Below are 26,459 nucleotides of genomic sequence, written 5' to 3'. Positions count from 1 at the left end.
GAAAGCACGGGTCCAAGAGTTTTCCGCTTGTCCCATGCTTTCTCGGCACTTGCCCGAGATGTTTTCCACTTGCCTTGCCACTTTCCCTGGGAAAACCTGCTCTTTACCGCTGAATCACAGCAAATGTAAATGTGTGGAAAGCCCAATTGACATTTGGTTTGATTCAGTGGTAAAGAGCAGGTTTTCCTGGGGGAAGCAGAGAGACAAATGCAAGTGTGAATGAGCCTTCAGTGTCAAACACATTCAGTTTAATTCATAGCCTGTAGCTATATACCATATATACTTGAGTATAAGCCTAGTTTTTCAGCACATTTTTTGTGCTGAAAAAGCTGCCCTCAGCTTATTCTCGAGCGAGGCGGGCGGTGGGGGCGGAGAGAAAGAAGCCCTTTCTCTCCGCTTGTGCTGCCACCCGCTCTCCCCAGTCAACCATTCCTTAAGAAGCATACAAGAACAGCGGTTCTTTACTCTCCCCAGGCAGCTTGTTCCATTCCTGAACTGCTCGCATAAATGCAAACTTGCCAAAGGAGGAAGAGGAAGGAGCAGCCCAAAGGGCTGCTTTTGGGCTGCTTGTTCCTCCTCCTCCTCCACAACGGCAAAGGTGAACCGGCTTATACTCGAGTCAATAAGCTTTCCCAGGTTTTTGTGGGAAAATTAGGTGCCTCGGTTTATATTCGGGTCGGCTTATATTCGGGTATATACGGTATGTGCTTTTTCATACTCAAAAGGAAGCATCCTGGCATGATCTGGATTGGGACTACAGCGTGTGTGGAGAGTAGAATTTTACTCCATCTTTAAACCTAGCCAACCCTCCACTTATAGCAATTGCAGGCACCAGGGGAAGCTTTTATTTTTACTATCAGTAACTGTGGAGGGAGATTTCCAGGGGTTCTCGACTATAGGCCAACTGTGGGGTCAGGAATTTGAGTCAGCTATTGAGCAATGCAGAAATGTTCATTTCAGGGCAAATATTGAATAAAAAAGTGTAACTGCTGTTGTTAAAACTGGCACAATTATTCAGCTGCTGTGTTGTGCCTGCTTTAAGATTTGGCCTTATAGCAGTTTTCTTTCATTGTTCTCATAAGGAATCATTTCAGGTAATTTGTGCAATCCCTACAGTCTATCTTCATGTGCCATAAATTCCTGAAATGGGGTAGTGATATATGGGCTGAAGGAAGATTCTGTACAGGCACTGAACAAAGGAATGTTTAAATTTGGAGCTGTCATCCAAGAAACTACAAAGGTACCACTCAGATGTTTCAGATTTTTGTTAAAAACGAAAAGGTTGCAGAAAAGAAACTTCTTTTGTTTTCAAAAGGACACATTATGCTGCTGATCTCTCCCCACCCCCCACCCCCATTAAAATATTGACCTGGGGATATAAGAAGGCAGCAATTTCTATTCTGATCTGTGTTCTTTCCAATCAGCGCTGCTTCTGCTCTGCTGCAGTTTGGTTTCTGCCAAATACCATGACATTTGGCTTGCTGTCCACTATTTAACATAAGTTACGTCTTGTGTGCCACCATTTACATAACTTACGTATTTTACATTCATTTCGGTGTAAAAGAAATGTCAGGATAATGTGGAAAAAAATTCAGTAGGTATCAATTGTTGACTGAAAAGGCAGTGATATGAATGAAGACCAGTCATATTCATTTGACTGATTTCTGTTCCAGACCACAGCAATTTCTGCTTCCTTTTCCATTCTTGTTGGGATTCTCTGATCGCCACCACCCCACCCCACCCATTATAGCAGATCAGAGCACATTCCAGTCAGTCATGTTATTTAGATATTCCCAGCATTGGAAATCAATTGTAAGCATCTTCCTCATCTCTCAGACCTTCTGCTCAATGTGTGAAGGTCTGGAGGTGGAGCCAGAAGACCGAGGGGGGCAGGGCCAACTTGCACAGCCCTGCTTTCCCTCTGTGCATTCTTTGAACTAATTTCCAAAGAGACCTTTAGTGGCTCAGAGTTGTCTCTGCTCTTTGAATAGCAAGGATTGCTATTGGTGAAAACACTGTCTGTCTATAACCACTGCATAACTCCTAGGCTCCATTTTAGGGAGCCAACACAGCTAAATGGCATTTTAAAAAATGTACTCCAAAACTTATTGGGCAATATAAGTCTTGCTTGGGTGGAATTGGCTCTGACAATGTCATTTTGAGATGTTTGACAATCCAGTTGGCTTTACTGGATGCCACTAACAGCTACTGTAAATGGTCTGGTATTGAATCAAATTCACTGAATGCCAGTCTAGTTAGAAGAAGCCAAAACAAAATAGCTCCAAAGCAGCATTTTCCCCCCAATGAAAAAGGTTTGTCATGCATGTTCTTCCAACAGCTGTTTTTATTTTAGGTTTCATTTCAAATACATTCAACTAAATGCAACGCTCAAATTCATCATCAAAGGTCACCAGAAATCCACAGATTCCCCCCCCAAAAGATCATTATCAAGTTCTGAGCAATTGTGTGTTTTATTACTTTCATATTTTACATTTCTGAGTTTTCATTTACTACCCCAAAGGCAATTCAGACTTATAAAATAACAAGGCTTGGCATGTTTTACATTTACTCTTCTTTTCAATCATTACAAGGATTCTATATTAAAATATTTCTTAGGGTTTTAAAAAAATATTGCTACCATTGCTGAGGAAAAATATACTTTGCCTACCCAAGAGCCCTTACATTTTGGCCTTAGGCACCCATGACTGCAACCCAAGCATACTTACATGGGCTGGGAGTAAGTTCATGGAAACTCATCAAAACTTATTTTGAGTAAATATGGCCAAGATCAGGGTGTATGGCTGCCATTTACCAGTGCCATTGGACATTGTGCTCCTTTTAAACCTGGTCTGAAATAATTTGTGGCTTTTCAGATGTTTTCAGCTTCCATCAGGCCCAGCCAGCATGACCAATGGTAATGGATAATGGGAGTTGTAGTCCAACCACATTTGAAGGTATTTTCACCTGTGTTTAAAACTTTCAGTGATTCTTTTTAAAGGGACTATAATACCTCAAGGACCAGCTCTCCCTATGTAAACCAACTTGGACACTGCAATCATCTTCTGAGGCCCCCCTTCGTGTGCCTCCTCCTCAAGAGTTCCAGAGGGTGGCAACACAAGAATGGGCCTTCTCTGCAGTGGCTCCCCGTCTGTGGAATGCTCTCCCCAGGGAAGTTTGCCTAGCGCCTTCATTATACACCTTTAGGTGCCAGGCAAAAACGTTCCTTTTTAACCAAGCCTTTGGTTGATTTGATTGACATCTTATGCCCTTTTAAAATGTGGGGTTTTTTGGGGGGGGGTTATTGGGTTGTTGTTTTTATTTTGATTATATAGTTTGTGGTTTTATATTCTGATTTTGTTCTGTGAACTGCCTTGAGACCTTTGGGTATAGGCCAGTATATAAATTCAATGAATGAATGAATGAATGAATAAAATTTATGAATAAAAAAAATGATACAGCTGCCATCAAGAAATATTCCCTGGGTGACCTGAAAATGAAACAGTGTTAAAATATACAATATATAATAATTAAAACAAACAATTAAAATAAACAATAAAAGACAGAATTTTCTTATAACAGAGAAAGCATTAAAAAAAACCAGATTTGAAAAATCAGGGTGAATAAAAAGGTTTTCAGCTACCAATTGAGGAAGATGTCACTACCTGCTTTGGCAGACACCCATCTCACTTAACTTTGCAGAGGCATCTGCAACAGCAGCTCCAAAGAGAATCTTAAGTGTTCAGGGAGGACAATAGGATACCAGATGATGTTCCTTGTAACCTGGTCCTAAGCTGTTAATGTTTCCCTTCTAGGTTAGAACAATCACTTTATATTTGATGCAGCGACAGACTTGGAGCCAGTGCAGCTAACTTTCTGGCATAGTATGTAGGGTTTCCATATTTCAAAAAGTGAAAATCCGGACACAAAAGGGTTTTGGGGGGTGGGGGGCAAAGTTGGGCAAAGTTTCTGAACCAAGTGCAGTTTCCATTTTTAAAGGCAGGCCCATGTGCAACTGGGTCCATATGACACAGTATTGCTTATCTGCACTTCATTTTTATGTAGATTTTTTTGTGGTTCTGTAGGAAAATGAGAAACACAAATCAGAGTTGCTTTCTTCGTGATGTGGAATAGCCAAAACAGGTAGTGTAAGATCAATGTATTTTGTATGCAGTTGGCACTTTTACCCAAATGTTCTACAACTGCTCATTGCTGGTATCTCACTTCAGGTCAATGAACTAGCTAAAAGCTTTGTTGAAGAACTTTCGATTCAGAACTACTTTACCCTCTCTCTGTCACTCTCCCTTATTCATTTTTTAAAGCAGTTAACTCTCTTTGTGGCAGTGGTGGAAGGTATACACTGAAAAACATTCCACTGAAAGTTAATATTGTCAGAAAGGATGACCTGAAGCTCTCTGAAAACAAATTTAACTCACAGAATCCTGTGGTTTCTTCAGTCCTTTCTTTAGTACTTCTTAGTGACCTTTTGCCAATCTGAGAGACATCATATTGTGGGATAACTTCTGGATGCTTACACTTTGCTTTAAAGGTTCCGTGTTGGAAGGCGGGCAGCGTACAAAGGATTGTAATACAATATTCATTCTGCTGCTGTCCTTTTTTTAAAAAAAGAAAAAGAAAAGGCACCTTTCTGCAGTTCAAAGAAAAGGAAGTGTTCTTTGTTGGACAGAGCTGCCCCTCTCATGCCAAAATGAAAGTAAAGTTCTTTTATGTGATTTCTGCAAACTCCTATATTATATGCAGTCACTCAACTGTCTCACCCACCCTGGGCATGATATGATCACTTGTGATTATCTCATGACAAACAGAAATGGATTGCAGTAGTTGAAAATGTCACAGCCACACTGTCTACTTCCTGAACAAGCCAAGAATTCCATGCCCATTTCTGGAAGGTCAGACATCTTCATAGATCCAACAGGCAGCAGATTGTTGTGACACTCTTAAAATGCATCGGTCTGTTATTGTGGGCATGAAATGAATATACATATCATTTATTTGCAGTAGGAAAGTTTCCAGGAATATTCTTAATACATATTAACAGAGGCACTAGATAACAGGACAGGACAAACCTACAACCTATCAACTTAGGTTGTAATGCTGGGGGTTTTAAGACTGTTTGTGATATAAAAGATGGGTAGTTAAATATCTATTCATCTCTAGAACTTTCACATAAAATGTGATTTTGTTCAGTTTCAAGTAATCAATCATTCCTTGAGTCTTGGAAAGAAAATCCATGGAATCCTTTTGAGGGATGTTCTGACATTATTCAAATCATATTTTCCTCCCTCAAGTTTGGAGTTCTGAATTACCTGGCCTTATTTCTAAAGTGGAGTCAAATGCATTAGAAATTTTGATTATTTCCTTTAAAACAATAAAAATCCAATTTTTGTTCATGTTCCTTTTGCTGCTGCTTTCAGTTCAGCCATATGTATGTTTGCATAACAATATTTTTTGTGAAGCATTTTATTGATTCACATGTGCAGTTGTGTGTATAGATAAGAAAACCACAGAAAACAAATCTTGTGGTTTGTACATATGGTTACATCAATATTTTATTTTAGTTTTTGGTATTGTTTTACTAACCTGTAGTAGTGCAGGGATGCATCAGCAGAACACCTCACACAAAGAAGCTTGATAGAATAATAAGCACAATCCTATAAATCACTTAAAAAATAATACACATGTGCTCTAATAATTTGGATAGGAAATGGATTCAAATAATGTCAAGCAACTGAAAGCTGTGCCAAGGAGTTCTTGTTTTAGAAATTGTTTTGAAACTAGAAATCCTAGCTGTTCTTCCCATGTCCATAGAATCACATGAGGGAAACCAGAGACACACTACCCATCTCTGCCACTTCTGTTGTTTCCCTGTTGCCTGATCCTACTGCCTTTTGTCATGACCTCAGAGTCCAGCAGTAACTTGAACACAGAAGCTGAGGTACTGATTGAGGAGCCACTTGGCCCGAGCCAGCAAGAGTCAAGCATATTCACCTTTAAGAGGCTCACACTCCATGGAGCTGAGACACAAACACAGGCAGCTTGCCCAGTACAAGCTCATTCTAGACTCAAGACAAAAAATGTAAGTCTCCACGCTGCTCGGCAAGTGGGTGGAACCTGTGACATTTGGTCAGGCTTAGGGACTATAAAACAGCTCAGTTGAGAAGTAGCACTAGTCAGAACAAGTTGTTGTCGGCTACCTGGGCTCTGTCCAGAGTCCTGAAAGACCCACTACCAAACTCCCTTGTCTCCTGTCATCCTAATCTTGATAAAACCCTGGCTGTCTGTTTGTTACCTGTCCTTCCCTTTTTGTTCCAGACTGTTTGCTGGATTTGTGCCCTCCCAACTTCACCTTCCACACACTGGAGGGCAAGCGTCTGGAGCAAGAAGCCTGTATAATTGTAGAGGCTCTCCACACAATATAGAGCTGATATCACATGGAGCTTTAAATCATGTGGTGCTGCCTCCATGAGTACAACATTCTCCCTGCTGCGGATGTTTGCCTTCCAGTTCATGGAAGGTAGTGGGGGGTGGGCAGGTGGGCAAGGCAGAGAAGATGGAGCTAGCTAGAGTATCCCTGTTCTCCCTCTGATCCCACCAGGAGAAACATCCCTGACTAAGGCTGTATGGAAGCTGGAAAGTAAAGCCCACAGATCAAAATGGAGACAATCTTCTCTTAGTGCTCCTATTGTGGAATGAAAATATTTAAGATTCATGATCTAATCACTCTTGGTTCTTGTTAAGTTAATTTATATAGTGAACTATATTATAGTAATGTAATTCAGATAACAGCATATTATGCTTGTGCATTTGTGTAAGTGCATCAGCATAGGGATGAATGATTCATTCTAGTGGTAGATTGCTTTTTAGTATTAATTCAAGCAAAGAGCCAGTATTTCCAGCTGGTAAAAAATTAAATTATCCCAGAATTTATGCTGGTTGAGACTCTTTGCCCACACATAGAGTAATCTGTAGAAGCAACTGAAGGTGGGGGTTAGGGAGTCAGGAACAGGTAATACCAGTTTCTAAATATATTATATATTCATTTAGGAAATGTCTACCTCACCCCTCTTTTGCCAACCCCAATGTGGGTTCCAAACATATGAAATCAAATATGCAAAGCATGTGTCAATAATATGCTAAACACCGAGCAGATAGACACCAGTAATATAATCCAGATAAAATTTGAATGCTGTGGGATGGTTCCATAAAAATTATTTCAGTCACAGAAAGCTTGGGAAAATAAATGGTCTTCAAGCTGCTGCCATAAAGACACCACAGTTGGTGCCAGCTAGACCTCCAAGAGGAGAACATTCTACATTCAGGGTGCCACAACAGAGAAAGCCTGTTCTCCATCAGCACATAATATACCAACCCTGTACACAGAATGTTGAGAAGAGTTTGGATGCAGCACTAAGCCAAGCCATGGTTTAGCTCCAGGTAGTGTGCCAGCAGCAGGAGCATAGTGGCTGAACCCTCACACTTCCTAATTCATGCCACTGAGGCCTCACTGACTCAGCAGCGGCTCACAGAGTGAGGCAAAAGCATGTGTGAGCACAATTCAAAGTGTTGGTGCTGACCTTTAAAGCCCTAAACTGCCTCGGCCCAGTATACCTGAAGGAGCGTCTCCACCCCCATTGTTCAGCCCGGGCACTGAGGTCCAGCGCCAAGGGCCTTCTGGCGGCTCCCTCACTGCGAGAAGTGAGGTTACAGGGAACCAGGCATGATGCCTTCTCGGTAGTGGCGCCTGCCCTGTGGAATGCCCTCCCATCAGATGTCAAAGTAATAAACAATTTTCTGACCTTTAGAAGACATCTGAAGGCAGCCCTGTTTAGGGAAGTTTTTAATGACTGATGTTTTAATTTATTTTTAATCTTTTGTTGAAAGCCGCCCAGAGTGGCTGGGGAAACCCAAACAGATTTCTTTTTTGGGGGGGGGGGTATAAATAATAAATTATTATAATATTATTATTATGGCAGACACTCCAGGGGCATCATTGCATAGCCATATTTAATTGGCTGTGTGATGACTTGCTTGTTCCTAGTGGGGAAATTACCTTTCTTTTTATTTAAAAAAAGTTGTCATGCCAAATCATTATTTGACTATGGCTTGAAGTATTAAAAAAGTGAGAGTACTTTCACAAAATATTGGAGGCTGAAATCTAGCATAAGATAATACTTTAATTATTTGGGGGGGGGTGGAGATTTTCATCTGCAGCAGCAGAAATGCTACCTAAAATATTTCTCTTAGTACTAATCAGCCTTCCAGTAGAGATTGACAGGGGACAGAGTTGAAAGGTCTGGACAGCAAAAGGTTTCAAAGGGTATATGTATTTCAGAAATAGTCAGAAATCTATAGTTTCAGAATATAAGCTGCATTGACTGTGGGAAATTCAATCAAAATGAAGCAGTTTTAAATCACATGGGAATTGAATGATGTTTAAAAGCTTTATGTGATGGGCTTATGATGGTTTTGTGTGCATGCATACTTAGAGAGGTGGGGAGGGAGGGGTGACATTTCATGGCATGATGACAGGAAGGGACAGGAAGAGAAGGTGTCATCTTTCTTGTTTCCTAAATACTGACCTTTGGGTCAAATCAATAAGTTATTGCAGTTAACACAGACAGGCACACTGCTACTGAATACCATATATGTCATCAACTGAGCACCTGATGTACATAAATGCAGTTAAAATGTCTCAGATTTTTCTAAATTGGGCTGTAGTTTACTCAAGAGGTAATTCAGTGTCTTGTGAAGGTAAAGACTTAATACCAAGGGAGTATTTTCAGCTTCACCCATGCCAAAGATAATAAAATATTGTTATAAAATAATACAACACAATAAAAGATAGATGCACGTGAATAAAAATGCATTTCAATTAGAGTTAAGGTAAAAATAATATTATCATTGTCACCTCTTTGTCTGCTTCTGAAGCAGCCTCATGACAATGGGTGTGAGTCATAGGCAAATTACACACTTAGATATTTAGGTTTTCAAATGGGCAAATTGGGAATAAGCCATTTGCAGGACATGTTGGGGACTGATAAGTATAGCTATCATGTGATTTCTTGGCTGGCCAATTAAGCTTTCCCTGTTGTTTGAATGAGGTACCTGCCAATTTAGGCAAGCTATCAAGTAACAGAGAGATACTGAGTTAGTTCAGGCATAACTATTTTGGTCTAATGCAAGCATTGTGCTTCCACAATCCCTCCCTCCTCTTGTATGCCATAGCAGGCAACTTCTAGGATTTGCAAAGCCATTGCTTTCCATAACACCTGAACTGGGAAGCTGTGGTTTAATCTTGGTTTACAAGCCAGGATACAAAAACAAACTCTGATCCTGGTTTCGTATTCTGGCTCAATGTCATGAGAGAGAAACTCAGCTCAACTGACCTTGTAAAGGGGGAAGTGATGAGGCAGTGAGTAAGGCAAAAAAAAAATCTTGTTATGTGAGGTGGAGTAGTACACAACCAGACAGAATCATAATACTGTGACGGTACCGGTATGTGATGCTAGAATATGGAGTGTTGGCAGGGAAATAGTTAAACAGATGACCCAATCGGAACCCAGAGGGAGGAGGAAGGTGGAGTCAGAGGGACTATAAAACCCACTCTGGGGGAGTTGGTGGGGGAGTTGAGGGTTGAGATTTTGGAAGTTGAGGTTGGAGAGTCGGTTGGCAGTTGGGAGTTCATTGGTTGGTGTGGGTGTGAGTTGGGAAGGGAGTTGTAGTCAGGGTGAGTTAGTTAAATAGGATAAGTTGAGGCAGGAACAGTTAAAAGCGAAGAAGACAAGTAAATAACTGTAATTGACTGTGAATGTTTTGAAACCACACGATTGTTAAACTGCACTAAATAAACATAAGTTTCATGTTTCAATTAAGCCCTGACTGGACTCAGTATTTTACCAGGTAGGGCCTGGTTGGTGGCAGCAGAGAGAGAGCGTGGTGGCACAGGGATCAATAGACGGTGAAACGTCCGGGGACCTTGTGTGATCGCCACAAATACCAATAGAGGCTAATGGGTTTTTTTTAACCTCTCACCCAACTTCACAGCTTCAAAATACTGTGTTTCAAAATTAAACGATTCACAGAGGAATGTGCCAAGTAAAATACGTGGGATGTATTAATTTCAGTATTTTTACCCCAGCCTTCCGTTAAATTAAAATCTTCAAGCAGAAAACATACATTTGTACGTTTTTATAATAAGGAAACAAAAATAATCACAATCACATTAAAACATCATTTTAAAAAGTTAAATCAGACTGTAGGGATCAAAATCCCATTTGGAAAACAATACCCACAAATGCCTGCCAAAAAAAGAAAAAAAATGTTTTGGCTGACTTCTCCCTGTATAGGGAAAAAGCTATAGATTTTTAAAAACCTTTTTAAATTAAAGAGCTTTAGTTGTGCATGCTTTCTATTAGCCATGTTTAGATTAATTACTATTTTACTCAGTATTGTGAAGACTGTTCTCATGTTTCTTTATATGTGTTTTACAAGAGGACATGACTTAGAGAGAAAGAAAAAAGCTTCAGCCATACTTTGATAATATTTTTTTTATTCCAGCTAAGAGAACATGAGCTCCCAGCACATCTCTGGCCTAATATAATTAATTTCCAAAATGGAAATTGAATTAAAATGAAAATCTTTTAAATTGATTTCTTCTTATGCTATCTTTCTAAAGAGTTACCTAATATTTTTGAGAGCTTTTAAAAGGATTTATTGGATTGATTCCCAATAGATTCCCCTTTTATTTACTGGACTATGGTAATTATACCCTTAGGCACAAACCTTTGCTGATTGTCAATATCCAAAGCCAAATGTCACCACTAACAAGGTAGGAGTTGACAGTCAAGAATGATTAGTACTTGATCTGAAGGGTATCTTTATGCAGATAGCCATTATCCTTTTAAGCGTCTTCAGGTCACATGAAGCAGTGAGTAAGTTCAAAAAATCATCTTGCCACATTGCTGGGTTGTTGTTTTTTAATACACCACGTCTGGAATTACATTGAGTATTTCCAAAATGTGATGCTGTCTGCAATAATTTTAAATACCTTTTCAACTCTCTGCAAGCTAAATTCATCCCTGAAAAATGTCTCCCTTTCAGAATACAGTATATATATATATATATATATATATATATATATATATATATATTAATTGTCCAGTAGCACACTTCTTCAGATGTGAAATTTATACCAAGAACAAACTTAGTTGGTTTCTAAGGTGCTACAACTGGACATTAAAAAAAATAAATTAAAATATATTTTGACTGCTTCAGACCAACATGGCTACCTACCTGAATCCCTTTCAGAAATCAGAGATGAAAAGATCTGAATATTTAAGGAGATAAGAGATTTCCAGGTTTGGAAGGAGATGATTTTTTTCTCTGTATTTGGTTATAGACATATTAAATATGATCTGAATCTGTTGGGTCTCTCAAGCTGTGAGAATTCAAAGGACAAATGAGGGGATCTTTTTTCTCCTTTTTGGTGTGAAGCTGTTGAAATGGTGATTATTTGTAATAATTGCACAATGCTTCATGTATATAAACTTCTTGAATTAAGAAAGACAGGTGTATCACTGAGACTGATAGGCTACAGTTACCAGTTATCAGCCAGCTATTGGTATAGAAAACAAAATGGCCAAGGAAAACATATGGTACTGTAAAACAATATTCCATGATAGGAATTAATACTGCATTCATCTTTAGACTTCACCATTAGTTATCACTGTTATTATTCATACATTGCACTCCATTTATTTGAAATATTTCCGTACCATTATTTATTTACATTGGGGGAGGGACCTCTTTAATCATGGTTTAAAACCCTAAAGAAATACATGGTTGGTGACTTTCCCCTTGCCCACTGCTGACCACACGTTTAATTAGTGTTTTAAACGCTGATTAAACATGCAGTCTGGAGAGGGGAGAAGGAAACAATGCAGGTGAGAGTTGCTGTCTTTGCCTCCTTTTCGCCCCCCCCCCCCCCATGCCGGTTTTAAGGTTAAAAACTAGAGTGCTTTGCAAGGTCCCCATTTCAAGTTGGGGCCTGGATTGGTTCAGGTCATCCCAGGTCAGATTGGGTCCAATACGAGATGTTAAATGAGGTCCCATATCTGAGGAGCTAAATCAGATGGGGTGTGTATGCACAACTCTGGAATTCACACCTCTTTGGGTACCAAATTATTGATGATTATTACAAAAAGGGGGGGTTGGTAGTATATCCCTTCAGTAACACACTGCAAAATGTACATCTGCAAGCTTTAATTAATAGTTCGGTCAGCTGAAACTCTAATTCTGTTTGTTTCAGCTAATGTTTCTGCAACTCTTAATTGTAAGTTATTTGGAAGATAATAAGGCAGAGGAATAGGAAACCTATGGCCTTCCAGATCAGCCCTGGCCAATTGCCAGGGATGGTGAAAGTTTTCCATCATCATAATCTCTAAGAAATTATTGAGTATTTCTTTTTGGACAGTGGGATCTTTCTGCTTCATACCTCCTTATAGCAGTACTGTTATTATTGTGAAAGTTATAATAAGAAAAACAGCACACTGAAGTGTTTATTATAAATAATTTATGGACTAGTCATGTGTGTTTCAAGTAATCACATGCAATTCAACTAAAAAAGCAGAAGTAAACAAATTAGTATGTAGCAATAGAGCTTGGCTAAGCTTTAATTGTAATCATTTGTGTTACTGATCATTTCCATTCAGTTCATGTTGTGCAATGTATTCATTGGGGTAGTCATTAGCCTTTAGTTTTAGAATTGCTGCATTGTTTATTGCTTTATTTTTTTGTTTTGTTTTTAATTTTAACTGAATTGCAGGTATCTTCCATCCTTTCAGCTAGATATAATCATTGCAGGCACTGAATACTTGGTTGTTGTTTTTTGCCTCCCACACAATCTTCCCTTTCTCTCCAAGCAGTTTTTTCAGTACTTCTTCAAACCTTGGGGGTCCCCTGAAATTCCAGATTTTTGATACATGGTATATATGATGATGTTTATCCATTTTCATTCTCAGCACAACTGGCAGGGCTTCTAAAGGCATGCCACTGCAACATCAAAACCACTTTTTTTAAAAAAAGAGTACCTCCCCCAGCCCACATGGCTGATAGCTCAAAACCCTAGGTCAGGGGTCACCAAACTAAGGCCCACAAGCCGGATGCGGCCCAATTGCCTTCTAAATGCGGCCCGCGGACGGCCCGGGAATCAGCGTGTTTTTACATGAGTAAAATGTGTCCTTTTATTTAAAATGCATCTCTGGGTTATTTGTGGTGCCTGCATGGTGTTTTTACATGAGTAGAATGTGTGCTTTTATTTAAAATGCATCTCTGGGTTATTTGTGGGGCATAGGAATTCATTCATATATTTTTTTTCAAAATATAGTCCAGCCCCCCCACAAGGTCTGAGGGACAGTGGACCGGCCCATGGCTGAAAAAGTTTGCTGACTCCTGCCCTAGGTGATGGATATGAAAGGATTGCTCTTGCAAGCCAGCACATAACGCTCAACGTGGGGCTGTCTTTGAAGGTGACCCGGAAACTACAACTAATCCAGAATGCAGCAGCTAGACCAGTGACTGGGAGCAGCTGCCGAGACCATATAACACCGGTCCTGAAAGACCTACATTGGCTCCCAGTACGTTTCCGGGCACAATTCAAAGTGTTGGTGCTGAACTTTAAAGCCTTAAATGGCCTCGGCCCAGTATACCTGATGGAGCGTCTCCACCTCCAACGTTCAGCCTGGACACTGAGGTCCAGCACCGAGGGCCTTCTGGTGGTTCCCTCACTGCAAGAAGTGAAGTTACAGGGAACAAGGCAGAGGGCCTTCTTGGTAGTGGCACCCGCCCTGTGGAATGCCCTCCCACCAGATGTCAAAGAAATAAACAACTATCTGACTTTTAGAAGCTTTTAATATTTGATGAATTACAGTGGTGCCCCGCTAGACGAATGCCTCGCTAGACGAAAAACTCGCTAGACGAACGGCATTCGTCTAGCGGAAGCTGCCCCGCAAGACGAAAAAGTCTATGGGGCTGCTTCGCAAGACGAAAAATTTTCGTCTTTTTTTTTCGTTTAGCGGAGCGCGGCTGTCATTGCCGCTTCGCTAGACGAAAAAACCGCTAGACGAAAAAATTCGTAGAACGAATTATTTTCGTCTAGCAGGGCACCACTGTGTTGTATTTTAATGTTTTGCTGGAAGTTGCCTGGGAAACCCAGCCAGATGGGTGGGGTATAAATAATAAATTACTATTATTATTTTTACTACTACTACTACTACTACTACATGGTTCATTATAATATTGCTCTTCTTCAACATTCTATTTTGATACTAAATTTTAATAGCTTATTAAGTTTCAGAAGTATTCTGGAAATATAAGCCTGCTTCTTTACAATGAATTGGAATAATTTCATCACTGCTGTACTATCTCCATTCAGCCCTTTGGGGTCATCATTTCATACCATGGCTACATGCAGGAGCTGGTCCTACGACTCACACAAACCCTTCTCTGATACATGTGCTGTGCAATCTGATGGAAATGCATGCATTGCCTCTCGCAATTCCAACATTGCACATGCCCCATGCAAGTGTTTTGTTGCAGACAAACCACAGGTGGACGTGTGTTCTCATATGGACAACACATAAAGATTAATGCATATAACTATACAATTGAACAAATGCGTGGCTAGCCTGATACTCCATCTCCATCTCATGGTCCTTCTCATGTAGATACTCCACAGTTGGATCTGTGATGCTAAGCATGCATGCTAGTTCTTACCATGTAATCATTTTCTCTCCCTCCTTTTTATTACAGGTAGATAAAGTGTGTGGACAGCCTGAAGAAAAAGAAGTGAAACCTTTACCAGACAACATAGTTCAAGCAAAGGAAGTAACTGAGACACAGGCTCTGACAATGACACACTCAAATACTCTAAGCAATAAAAGGAGGTAACCCTGATGCAACAATTTTTCCTCATAAATTTGAAACTAGAGTTTCCCCAAAATACACCATTTTTTAAATAAATAAAAAAACCAATCCAATACTTCTGAAACCAGAATTGTGCTTTCCAATACTCACTTCCATTACATATTCACTAAGCATGTTTGTATGAAACTGGTCCTATTTAGAAATCCAATGCTTCAAGTTACACATGGGGAGCTTGTAGTTCAAAACATATGGCGGGCTACAACTCCCATCATCCCATACCACCATGTACCATAGTGACTGCGACTGATGGGAATTGGAGGCAAACAACTTCTGGAGAGCTATAGGTTCCATACTCCTGGTATTAGTAAATATTATGTACTTGCTTACTGTTACGACATAACTGAACAGAAAGAGCACTACAGCAGTATATGGCCAAATTTTAACACCATAGCTGGTGAGCAAGAAGCATTTACCCATATGGCATTTTTGGGATTGATCCAAAGATTCCTAGAGCTGAGTTCTCCCTTGTCCACTAATGGAAAGCGTTGATTAATTGATACATAAGGCTGATTCTCTGGTCCCCTGTTATGTTTTTTGTTATTATATAATAAGTTAATTTAACCCATAAGAGAATCCAGAAGTATTCATATGAATTTTCTGAGCAGAGCAATATAATCTGCACCAAATCGCCTCCTATTTGTCTCTAGTGTTTAAGCAGCTAAAAGAATACCTGAATGCACAATAAATTGTTCTTCAGCTGTTTGGAGGCAATAATATATAGCTGTCAACTTTTCCCTTTTCTTGCAAGGAATCCTATTTGGAATAAGGGAATTTCCCTTAAAAAAAAGGGAAAAGTTGACAGCTATGTCAATTATCAGTATACCAGTTAAAGCCCATGTGAGCAGCTTTACTTCACTCTAACTCTGAATCAGACCCATCTAAAATGATAATGAGTTCGTGCAGAAATTCAGGTGTTAATTTGTAACTTATTAGACCAATACACTCCAACCAACTTCAGATACCTTAACGAGCAACATGATGTCCTTTACTGCAAAATTCCTGTAAGCAGTTCCCTTTTGATGCAAGGAACTCTTGTGAATACTCATTTGCAAATTCAAGATCTAGAGTAGCATAAAGTACTGTAGTTGAGCAGCTACAAATTCCAGTAGTTTATGTTGGGGCTGAAGTCAGCCAACATTGTAGGCAGTCCTAATGGCTAACTGGTGACCAGCATACAGCTGTAGAATAAAATATTAGAACGGCCTTCTTTTTCTACCAAGATTGTGATGTAATCAGTTCCAGATTGGTAAGCATTTCTTCCTCCCACCCCATTCCCACCCCTCTGTTTCCTGTAGCTGATGTTTGCTCAAAGTAATGGTGTTCTGTTTTATTGCCATCTAAATTTATTTTCCTCTTCCCATATCTTTTGAACTTTGTGAAACTTGTTTCTCTGTGGATGACGCTGGCATGACTAAAGCTTGCACAAAAACTGCATGGTATTTCAGTTCTTCTTATCTCTGCATGTACATGCGATGCTACGCCTATTCAGCACATGTTAGTGGTATTCTTTTGTTTTTCTTTACCAAACACAACTCAGAAATGAACAGATCCTGGAAATACAATTTTCTTTTAACTTGGAAGTCTCAACATGAGCAGTAAAGAAACATTTTAGGATCGCAGGAGCAGTCACCCATACAAGGAGCCTACATATAGATGGTATTGGCTATCCTATCTGGGATCCATGTTAATAAATTCTGCCACTAAACACACTCTGTTTAAAAGCAGAGCGGTTGGCACTTTAATTGGAGAAGGAAACAGCTGAGGTAATATGATGTCAAGATTTTACTGTATTTCTACTACCTGTGGTACTCTCTTTTAAACTTAAACAATATAAGGACATACACTGGACCATTACCACCCACATTTCATAAGATTTTCCATAGGACCTCCTGAGTTAAAATATGTCAGTGATCTAAAGTTTCAGGAAGGTTCTTGTAACTCATATGAAGCCCTTTATATGGATTTCATAGGAAGATAAGCAACAACTCTATACAAACATTGGCCCATCTGCTTCAGTATTGTCTACAGAGATAGGTAGGGGCTCTCCAAGATTTCGGAGAGAGATATTTTCTGCAATAATTCACCTGGATACACCTGGGAATGAACCTGGGACCTTTTGCATACAAAGCAGGTTCTCTTCCACTGAGCTACATCACTTCACAGAGGATGTAAACTAAAACAAGCAGATATGAATTTATTTACTCACTTAACCCTACCCTTCCAATATCCCTGAAGGGGCAATGATCTTTTCTTTGTTTCTTTTCCCTGTGGAAATAAGTGTTTTGTTCCCCTGAGAAGGAATGGTTTTCCATCTCAAGCACTTTCACATGTGCTGCTTCTCATCTACAAATCATTTGTCCTCCTCTGTTCTCACATGTATGCAATAACTTTTCTTAATGTGACATTTGGAGATAAATTCAGGAGATTTATTTTCAGCATTTTGAACCTTCATTTTGTAATGGTATCCATTAAAAAGAAGAAGGATAAATTTATTTTAACATGTTTTAGAGTAAAGCTCAAATCCTCAAGCACAGAGCACAATCTACCCAGAACTAAACTGTGGGTAGACTGTGCCTTTATTATTATATTTTAATATATAGGTTGAAGCATATTTTATTTGCTGGAGCATATTTTTTATTTGCATTTGTGCTTCTCTGATTTAATCCTGTGCATGTTCTTGATTATCTTTTCTTTCAAATAATTTATTACTTTTTGTTTCTCATTTCTTTTTCTTTCTTTGCCTGAATTCCTGCTTCCCCACTCCTCCCCGCCTCCTGACTATTCTCCCTGGCCCACTCCAGTTCTCTGCCTCTGAAAGCTTCAAAGAATGACAAATCCAGAAGTTTGAAAAAAATGGCCCGGTAAGAATGAAAAGAAGCTGACATGTTTTTGTCTCTTCATTTTAAACGAGCTGTCCAAACCTCAAGGCTCTTGCTTTCCTTTTAAGAGTACAAGGTATTGGTCAGCATTACCATAAAATGCCTCTAATATTAATTTATTAACTCAAATGCAACCATCTAGAAGAACCATGTTATTAAGAGGGGGGAAATACTAGAACTTTGTGCTCAAATATCATTTTAAAATAAGGTGTCTTCCGTTTAAAGACATACCAGAAAATCTTCTCCTTGCTCTTATTTTATAGACAACGGGTAACATGAACAATGAAATTTGAATATTTCTTAGCTCCAATCTGAAGTTTCAACCATATTTTTTTTAGTCAATCCTTTTTTGTTTCTATACTGAAAATTAATATATCACTCTTCAAAACAAAGTATGCAGTTCGATTTTGTGTTCAGTATTAAAAGGGAGTTTGTACATTCCTATCCTAACATACAGACTTTTCACTACTAAAACCTCACTTTTGCCTGCCACTCCTAAGCTAGAATTGGCCTTTTATCTGTATCTGGAGAAAATGCAATAATTGCACTTGTGTGCACGATCCAACTCCTCCTACGTGTCCAGTAGTTCTTGCATCTAGACCTGTAGGAAGGGAGAGTGTCTCAGGATGAGGTCAGTGGTATGGAAATCCTCTTGCAACTATGGTGAGATTGAGGCACACAGAGACTGGATCATCCTCTGTATGCTAAGAATGCTATTGTCTTCACTGTAAGGGCTAGGAGTCTAGAGAATACGTAGGACTTTGTGTTCTGGGAATAGTCAGTTACAGAAGAACATTAAAAAACGGCTAGACCAGTCAATGGCCCATTTAATCCAGCACCCTGTTCTTACAGTGGTCAAGAGGACTCTTTCCTCCTGAAGTTTTAGGCAACTGTTATTCAGTTGTTTCTCTCCTTGATGTTAGAATTTAAATCAGGGTTTCTCAAACTTGGGTCTCCAACTGTTTTTGGGACTACAGTCCCCATCATCCTTGACCACTGGTCCTGCTAGCTAGGGATGATGGGAGATGTAATCCAAAAACAGCTCGAGATCCAAGTTTGGGACATCATAATTTAAATGAAGGAAGTACTAGGATGCCTGGATTTTCGATAGGTGGTATTTTATACAAAGGTGGACTAAACTCTACTCTTAGAATTTCATTGGATAGCACTTCAGCAGAAATATTATCCATTCCAAAGGCAAAAACCTTGCTGTAACCACCACCTGGGTCTTTTCTTTGTTCTCCAGGACACACTTGGAAATGGGGAAGGTTTGGTTTGGAGCTTGACAACTGAGGAAATTGACTTGAAGCAGGAACTTTTAAATGGGGAAAGTGGTAGGGAAGGGAAGGCATTAACATCTCCTCCACTTTGCCACTTCTCTCTTTCACACACATACCAAGATTCTATTCATACAAGAACGACCCTTTGGGATTTCAGTACATGTGTTTGCATGTACTGTGTGGATTGGCCCTCAGTGAGTTAGAATAGTTAGACAGAGCTGGGCAGAAGTTTGAGAATGGACATAGGATTGAGATTACGAAGTTGCCTAGAATGTTAAATGTGCTCCTGTTGGTGTTGCATTGCAAACGTTATGTTTTTAATTTCTAGGGAATTCATCAACTACATGAAACGATCCAGAACACTCTATGCCTCTTTAACTGAAAGACTCTGTGATGGTGATCTTGTGATGAAAGACAGTTCGACTTGCTGGAACGGAGAGGATGTTGTAGAAAGGTAACTGTGAGAGGGATGTTCTCTCTCTGAGTGGACATAATGGAGGGAATTTGTTTCTGCATACTGATTGTTTCTTGCTGGGCTGGGACAAAACCCTTTATATAGGTCAGTTTCTTTCAACCGGTGTGTTGAGGACTGGGCAAAAGCACTCACATACACTTGTCATTCTGAGTCTGTCACCAGGCCTTTTTGGCATGGGTAGGTGACACTTAATTCCTGCCTAGTTTGTACTGTCTTATAGAGGTGCAATATAACCTCTGAAAGTTGATTAAATATGTCGTATTGGATGCCATGCCATTACTAGTCCTTTTGGATCATAGCACTGGAGCTAGAAAGAACATTTTACCTGCCATGTGGAGGTCACTCTGTATGTTGATTATTGCTGGCAGAGAGGCTTAATGAGAACAAACATTTGACTGTGGTTCTTTGCCACTCTGATCTTTTTAATCCATTCTACCATTGCTACTTTGCACATTATTTTGCAGTTCTGACAAGGAATGGAATTGAATGCTGCGCTCTTCCAATCTTTCCATCTGTGCAAGTGTTGGTGCCCCATCTTCTCCCCATGTGCACTGTTTAGAGAGTTCTCCAGCTAATTTCAAGGACGGGGGGGGAGGAGGGGGAACAACCCCATTGTACAAGTAGTAGTCCTTGTGCAGGGATTCCACAGACAGGCCTTGTTAGGTGAATCCCACTGGAAGAGTTGTTTTCAGTTTCCTCTTGTTTGATAGGTAGAAATAGAGCAAAAATGCTTAGGAACAGAGTAGATAAGAAGGATCAGCTGATGGTTCCCTTCCATATTGTGACGGCAGTGATTTCTGTATAGACTTGAATATTCACAATTGGTTTTACAGCCCTAGATTCTTGGCTACATTCAGCGTATTATTATTATTTTTTAAATATATGCTATAACAGAAGTGTTAAACCTTAAGTAAAGTGGTGAGTACTCACTGGAAGGACAGATCCTGAAGCTGAGGCTCCAATACTTTGGCCACCTCATGAGAAGAGAAGACTCCCTGGAAAAGACCCTGATGTTGGGAAAGATTGAGGGCACAAAGAGAAGGGAGTGACAGAGGACGAAATGGTTGGACAGTGATCTTGAAGCTACTAACATGGGGGAGGCAGTGGAAGACAGGAGTGCCTGGTGTGCTCTGGTCCATGGGGTCATGAAGAGTTGGACACAACTAAACGACTAAACAACAACAAAGTGGTGATAGGTATTGGACCCCTGTAGTTTACAAATGTTTGGAAATCTACATAAATACGTTACAAGAAATAAGCAACAATTACATCTGGCTCAAATCAGTCAACCATAATTCTGAAGAGGGGTCAGTGACTGTAAACATGCTATTTTAAATTGTTCATCAGCAGAGACCATCTAGGAAACAATAAAGTGCAACATGGCCTACCCATTAACTGTGGCTATTGATGGACCGTTATTTGAAGCCACAATTGACTAGCAAACGAAAAGAGAACCAGATTAATATTGACCATAATTAAAGTTAAAGCAGATCTAACTCTTAACTTTGGTTAAATCCAGAAGGAGAAGGGTAGGGAAATTGAAGCAAAGAAGGATTGGGCTCCCTCCTTTATCAGTGGGTCTTGATAGATTCACTGGCAGCAATGCCAGCTTTCCAAGTGATCTACATAGAATTGGGTGGTTGAATGTCAGCAACATTCTCATTTCCTGCACTTCCCCAATGTAGAGTCAGCCCTGATTTATTTTTTTTAAGCAAGAACCCAATGCAGATGGACCCTGCTGAGTGACAGGGCCTCAACCAACTGCTCACTCAGATGCTTGGTTCTCTTCTGGATCAGCAAGCATGATACCTCATTGCTTATCCCTAGTTGAGAGGTCATGCTGTGTCTCTACTGGCACTGGGTAGGACAAAACAACCTGGATGATTACTTTATCTTGAAAGTTCGTGCTGAATCTGTTCTTGGCTTTGTGTGATTCCAAATCTGCACCAACACAATAAAATAAGCCACATAAATGTAGCAAACACTATGTGACCTTCACAACTTTTGCAAAGATCATCTCTGTCCCTGATGGCACCACAGCAGGGAAAGCTTTTGAGTCTTTGTACTTGGCACTCTCTGTGTGTGCTTTCTTGCTGTGTGTTCTGTTTACAGATCCTTAAGGAATTCTTTGCAGACTTGTTTCCTTCAGATTCGTTTATTGTTCTTTTCACCTTAGCAGGAAGATGCATCTCACCAAGAGAAAAGTCTCTTTCATGAAAAGTTATTTGGCTGGTGGAGAGTGAGATGGGATGCATTTCACTGAGGCATTTTGATTAAAAACAAAGGATTAAAGGTGGCCCAATTGATTCTTATCTTTTGTACAGTAAGCTATATTCCAGCCATGCAAAAGTCAGAGGTTTATGCAAAAATATATACCTCCATCCAGACAAGGAAGAGTCCAATGACCTGTTCTGTCTGAGCAAATGCTCTCAAGGATGGTGCAGAGCAGGGCTTGTGAGTTATAGCCGAGTTATAGCCTCAGGGTATGGCCCGAGGAGAGTCCTACGAGGAGGGGTGTAGTGTGGGGACCCCCAGAGGCACAGCCCTGGGTGCACAATTTTGAGGGGGCACAAACACAGGGATCCACCTTCCACCCTGCCTGCTGCCAGGGGTCTCTGGGCCCCAGAGCCTGGCCTGGCCATGCTGCCGTGTCCCTGGCCCCCTTGCTGAATGGCCATCCAACCAGCATTGGGGAGATTCAACTGCCAAGGGCTGCGGTGGCCAGCCAGGCTCCTTCCTGCATGAGTGGGTGGGCAGATGGCACAGCATGGCCCCATGTAGCTCTTGTGGTGAGGGCTGGGCAGGCACAGCAGGCTCCATGAACCCTTCATAAGCATTTGCCCAGCAGTGTGGGTGGCAAGGGCTAAGCTAGTACAATGGGTTCTGTTCACTCTCCATACCCTGCCCTGCCAGGAAAACACCCCGGGCACCAGCAAACACTATGCTGCTGCCCATGAGCCAGATAGTAAGGGTATGATGAGGGAATTGGCCCCCAGGCTTGGGGTTTCCCACCTCTGCTGTAAAGATGCTGACTGGGTAACACGATTGTACTATAAATTACACGATTGTGCTCTAAATTATCCTGGATCAGCCCATTATCTCCTATGAAACATCTGGAGGGAATGCTGCTAGAGGATCTGTGAAGAGTTGCTTTTAGGGTTCAAGGTTTTCAAGTACCGGTGCTTTAGTGCTGTCAGCTATCCAAGTAGCACTAAAGTGACACCTAGTGAAAAAGCACTGAAAACAAGGTATCTCAGCATGTTTCAGGCAAAGCCAAAAATGAAAAAATTGTGGGAATGTTTGGGAATCCGGGGGAGCATATATTGTCTAAGATATCCTACCCCAACTTGTCTTTACAAGTTGAACAATATCAGCAGCGCTAACATCCCCCTTTTTAATCACACGCACAGCAGATAGCTTCCTCAGACTCGCTAGAGTCTCTGTAAATATTTTCCTGGTACTTTCCCCGCTTAATCCCTCCTGAAATAAGACGCTACACAGTCTTATGTAAAGTATAAAACGTTTACTCACAAGTAATCATCTGTTCACATAAAGGTTCCCAGAAGGCAGACTTAAAAGGTTAGAACATAGTGTAAATGTGGTGATTATCTCTTCATGGGAGAAATTACCCCATTTCTTCTTTTGGCCTAGTGCCAAGGGTGCATCTTAGTAATGCTGTTGTTAAGATGGCATCATGAGAGAGACAAGACAAGATGGTCGCCAGCCTGTGGTTCTGGTTCTTTCTGCTAAAGAGAGGCCGAGCCCATCTCAAGTTACACATAGGAAGTTTTGTCTCAGTCCTAGAAAGCAGGAAGTACCGGCTGGAGGACTGAGACAACCTTCATGTCTACTCTAGCAAATGTTGTGTTTGACTGCACCTGATTCTTACATCCCACAAAAATGAGGGGGATATGACTTTACAAAGAGCCCATATAGATAGAATCTGACCCAAGGGGTTTCTAGTCCACCATTCTTCCTCCAATAATGTCAAGTCTGGGCCAAGCTATGCATGACCTTAGCTATGTAGTACTGCATTTGAGTGCAGGGACTTATTTTCACAAATTAGGAGCACTGAGCTACTGATCTGGATTGGAGCCCTAACCTGAGAACTAGAGGGATTTGGCATCTTTTAGAACCTGTTCTACACACTGAGTGCTTAATTAAAAGCCTGCAGCGTGAGGACTCTTTGCTCCCTTAAGAAAACATCAGTTCTCCGCATTCTCTGTGGAGGGTTTGGTAGCATTTGGTAGACGTAATTCTGAATCCAATATTGAATCAGAAAATAGATCATCCATGTTAATCTGGTTGGATGAGTTGCTTGTGAACTCAGCCCCGAGATTCCTCAAGCATACACTGGCAAGGGTCCTGGTTTTAATTTCCCTACCCCTTCTTGCATTTCAAGAAGTTGTCTGCAAGGTGAGTAATATTTATTTATGGCATCCACTAATAGATACTTAGCTCTTTAGGAAAAACAAATATAGACTTTATAAATAATGCACCACATAAACATGACATTAAATATTACGATAGAATATTTATAAATAGTAAAATATGTCAGTCATTAAATAGGGTGGTTTAAGTTTTGCGGAACAAATTCATGTATTGTATTAGAATTTTGTATTAAATCAGGAGTGGCAGCTGCTACTGTGAAAGAAGCAGCTGGGAGACTGGTTTTTAAGCCATAATAATAGTAATGATTTAAAAGAAGAATTCAGAGTTTATGGGAAGGAACGTTTTTTATTTCAACCTTTTCCACTCTAAATGTTTAGATCCTGTTACCTTAAGCAGGAGAGCTTAATGTAGTGTTGTGGCTTAGAGTAGGCTTTGATTTAAATCTTATTTTCACCATAAACTCACCCGTGTTCAGTGGACGGTTGGGTTCCCTCTTCTGAGTTTTTCTCTGTTGTATATGACCTCCAGATGTGCTAGGGAGAGGCACTTAGGGGGAGGATAGCTTCCTGGGTCCAATCATTCAGTGCAATACAGACACTGGCAAATATTTTTGAATGAACTTTGATGACAGCACAACAGAGATGCCCAATTGCTTTTGCATGGCCCATACTTTACATGGGAAGGGTACACGAATGCTTAGGAGCTGAATCATCTTAGAACTACTTTTGAATAGCATGAAAACAATAGCTTGGGTTTGTGATTTATTTATTTTTAAGAGCTGATTAAGTTTGATGTCAAAAATCAAAGGGAGGAGCGCAGCTGTAGGAATTATTGTGGTTTCCTTGAGCCTACAGCATACATTACCTCAGAAACCAAGTCACAGTGGATTGTAATGGGGTGTGTGTGTGTGGATAGGAACATGGAATGTATTTTGAATGTTTCTAGTTTGCCACGGTCATCAAAATGTTTTCAAAGTAAACAACACACTGAAAACCAAGCACAATCCTATAAAATGAATCCTATAGTCTTCCTCTCTTACAAATAGTTATTGGTCATCTGAAAAGCAAAATTTGCACAGCTAGTGAATACCTTCCAAAGAAGACACACAAATGCAGATAATTCTTTCCTTTAGAGAAATAAAATTTAAAATCTAATGAAATACGTTGATTGGGATATTGTTTTGTCCCAGACTCTTTTTGGGGTTTCAAAAAGAAAACTGTCTGGGCACTTAAATCTGCATCATGAGTTCTTTTTGTGCAGGAAAATGTTTACTCCACACGTCACACTGAAGGGCAGGATATAAATCCAATAGATTATATTGTGCTGTGAGGTAGTCTGTTTCTGGCACCATGCAAACATTTATTCTTATGCAAAACCCATCTGTACCATCCAAAGCAAATGTAAGAAGGGGGTGGCTACTCTAGGGGTGGGTTTTTGTCACACATACCTGTATCAGCACAGAACCTTAGTCAGGTTTAAGGGTTCCTGCTGCATGGAGCAAAATATCAAGTTATAAATGGTGAAATGAACGAGGTGAAATTCAAGTGTGTTTGCCATGTGATTTAATAACAGATATACGGTAGGTCTTCCCCCTGTACTCCTAATTCCAGCTCCCCACACCTCACAGTAGATCCTGGGAACAATTTCCCTGCACTGCATTCCATTTCTTCCTCAATGGCTCTTTTTCAGGATGAATGTGGGCAGATACAACTCACCTTTGCTATTTCTGCCAAATGTCTGCTGTAGCTCAGAAGCTAATTCGTGACAGCAAAAGCCTCATTAGCTAATTGAAGGCAAGGGATGGCTTTAGCTGTCGAAAGGGCACCCAGATCCAAATTTAAAACCTGACTGTAGTGTCGTTAATAACTGGAGGCAAGAATCAAGAATCTTTATTTCGGAAACAGGGAAGAGCCAGCAAGGAATGGAGAAAACTGGGGTTTATATAATAACAGTCATCTAGTAGGGAGAAGATACATTTTGGTGGGAACCAATGGCACAGATTGCCTCCCGTGAAAACCAATCCGGCAGAGGATCCATATCCTGCTCCCTGAATCAGCAAATGATTGCCGTTCCCGCTGTAACTTGTACATTCAAATTAGGTCTGTAATACAACAGAATACTCTATATTAAACATCTTGACTGTGTTATTGCTTAATACACAACACTGACTACAGTTACATTTTATGCCTGCACAACCCAAACAACGGCACTAGACATATCTCGGCTAAATGAAATGAGAAAGCTGTGAGAAAGCTACCCTGGTGACCGGCATTGGTGAATTGAATGAAACAGCAATGAATTGAAGGAAACAGGGCCAATGCCAACAAGATGTTTAATTCCGAATAAACCCTGCAAAGGATGAAAGAACAAACGAAGAGGTTTGTTCTTTAATAATCACTCTGTAGAGGATATGGGGAGAACAGCAGCCTACTG

General features: G+C 40.3%; 1 protein-coding gene across 2 annotated transcripts in view; it reads left to right on the top strand.

Moving 5' to 3' along the window:
- LOC117047269 (glypican-5-like) overlaps nt 1-26,459 on the top strand; it is a 374,186-nt gene that overhangs the window by 144,039 nt on the left and 203,688 nt on the right. Inside the window, exons 4-6 of one of the 2 annotated variants that reach the window (XM_033150212.1) lie at nt 14,827-14,960; nt 17,802-17,861; nt 19,488-19,613. In XM_033150212.1, coding sequence (XP_033006103.1) covers nt 14,827-14,960; nt 17,802-17,861; nt 19,488-19,613 — 320 coding nt within the window. The remainder of the gene's footprint in view (nt 1-14,826; nt 14,961-17,801; nt 17,862-19,487; nt 19,614-26,459) is intronic. The other variant, XM_033150213.1, reaches the window with a different exon arrangement.

This window comes from Lacerta agilis, chromosome 5 (assembly GCF_009819535.1).
Source record: "Lacerta agilis isolate rLacAgi1 chromosome 5, rLacAgi1.pri, whole genome shotgun sequence".
NCBI lineage: Eukaryota > Metazoa > Chordata > Lepidosauria > Squamata > Lacertidae > Lacerta > Lacerta agilis.
This window is presented reverse-complemented; position numbering and strand designations above follow the sequence as displayed.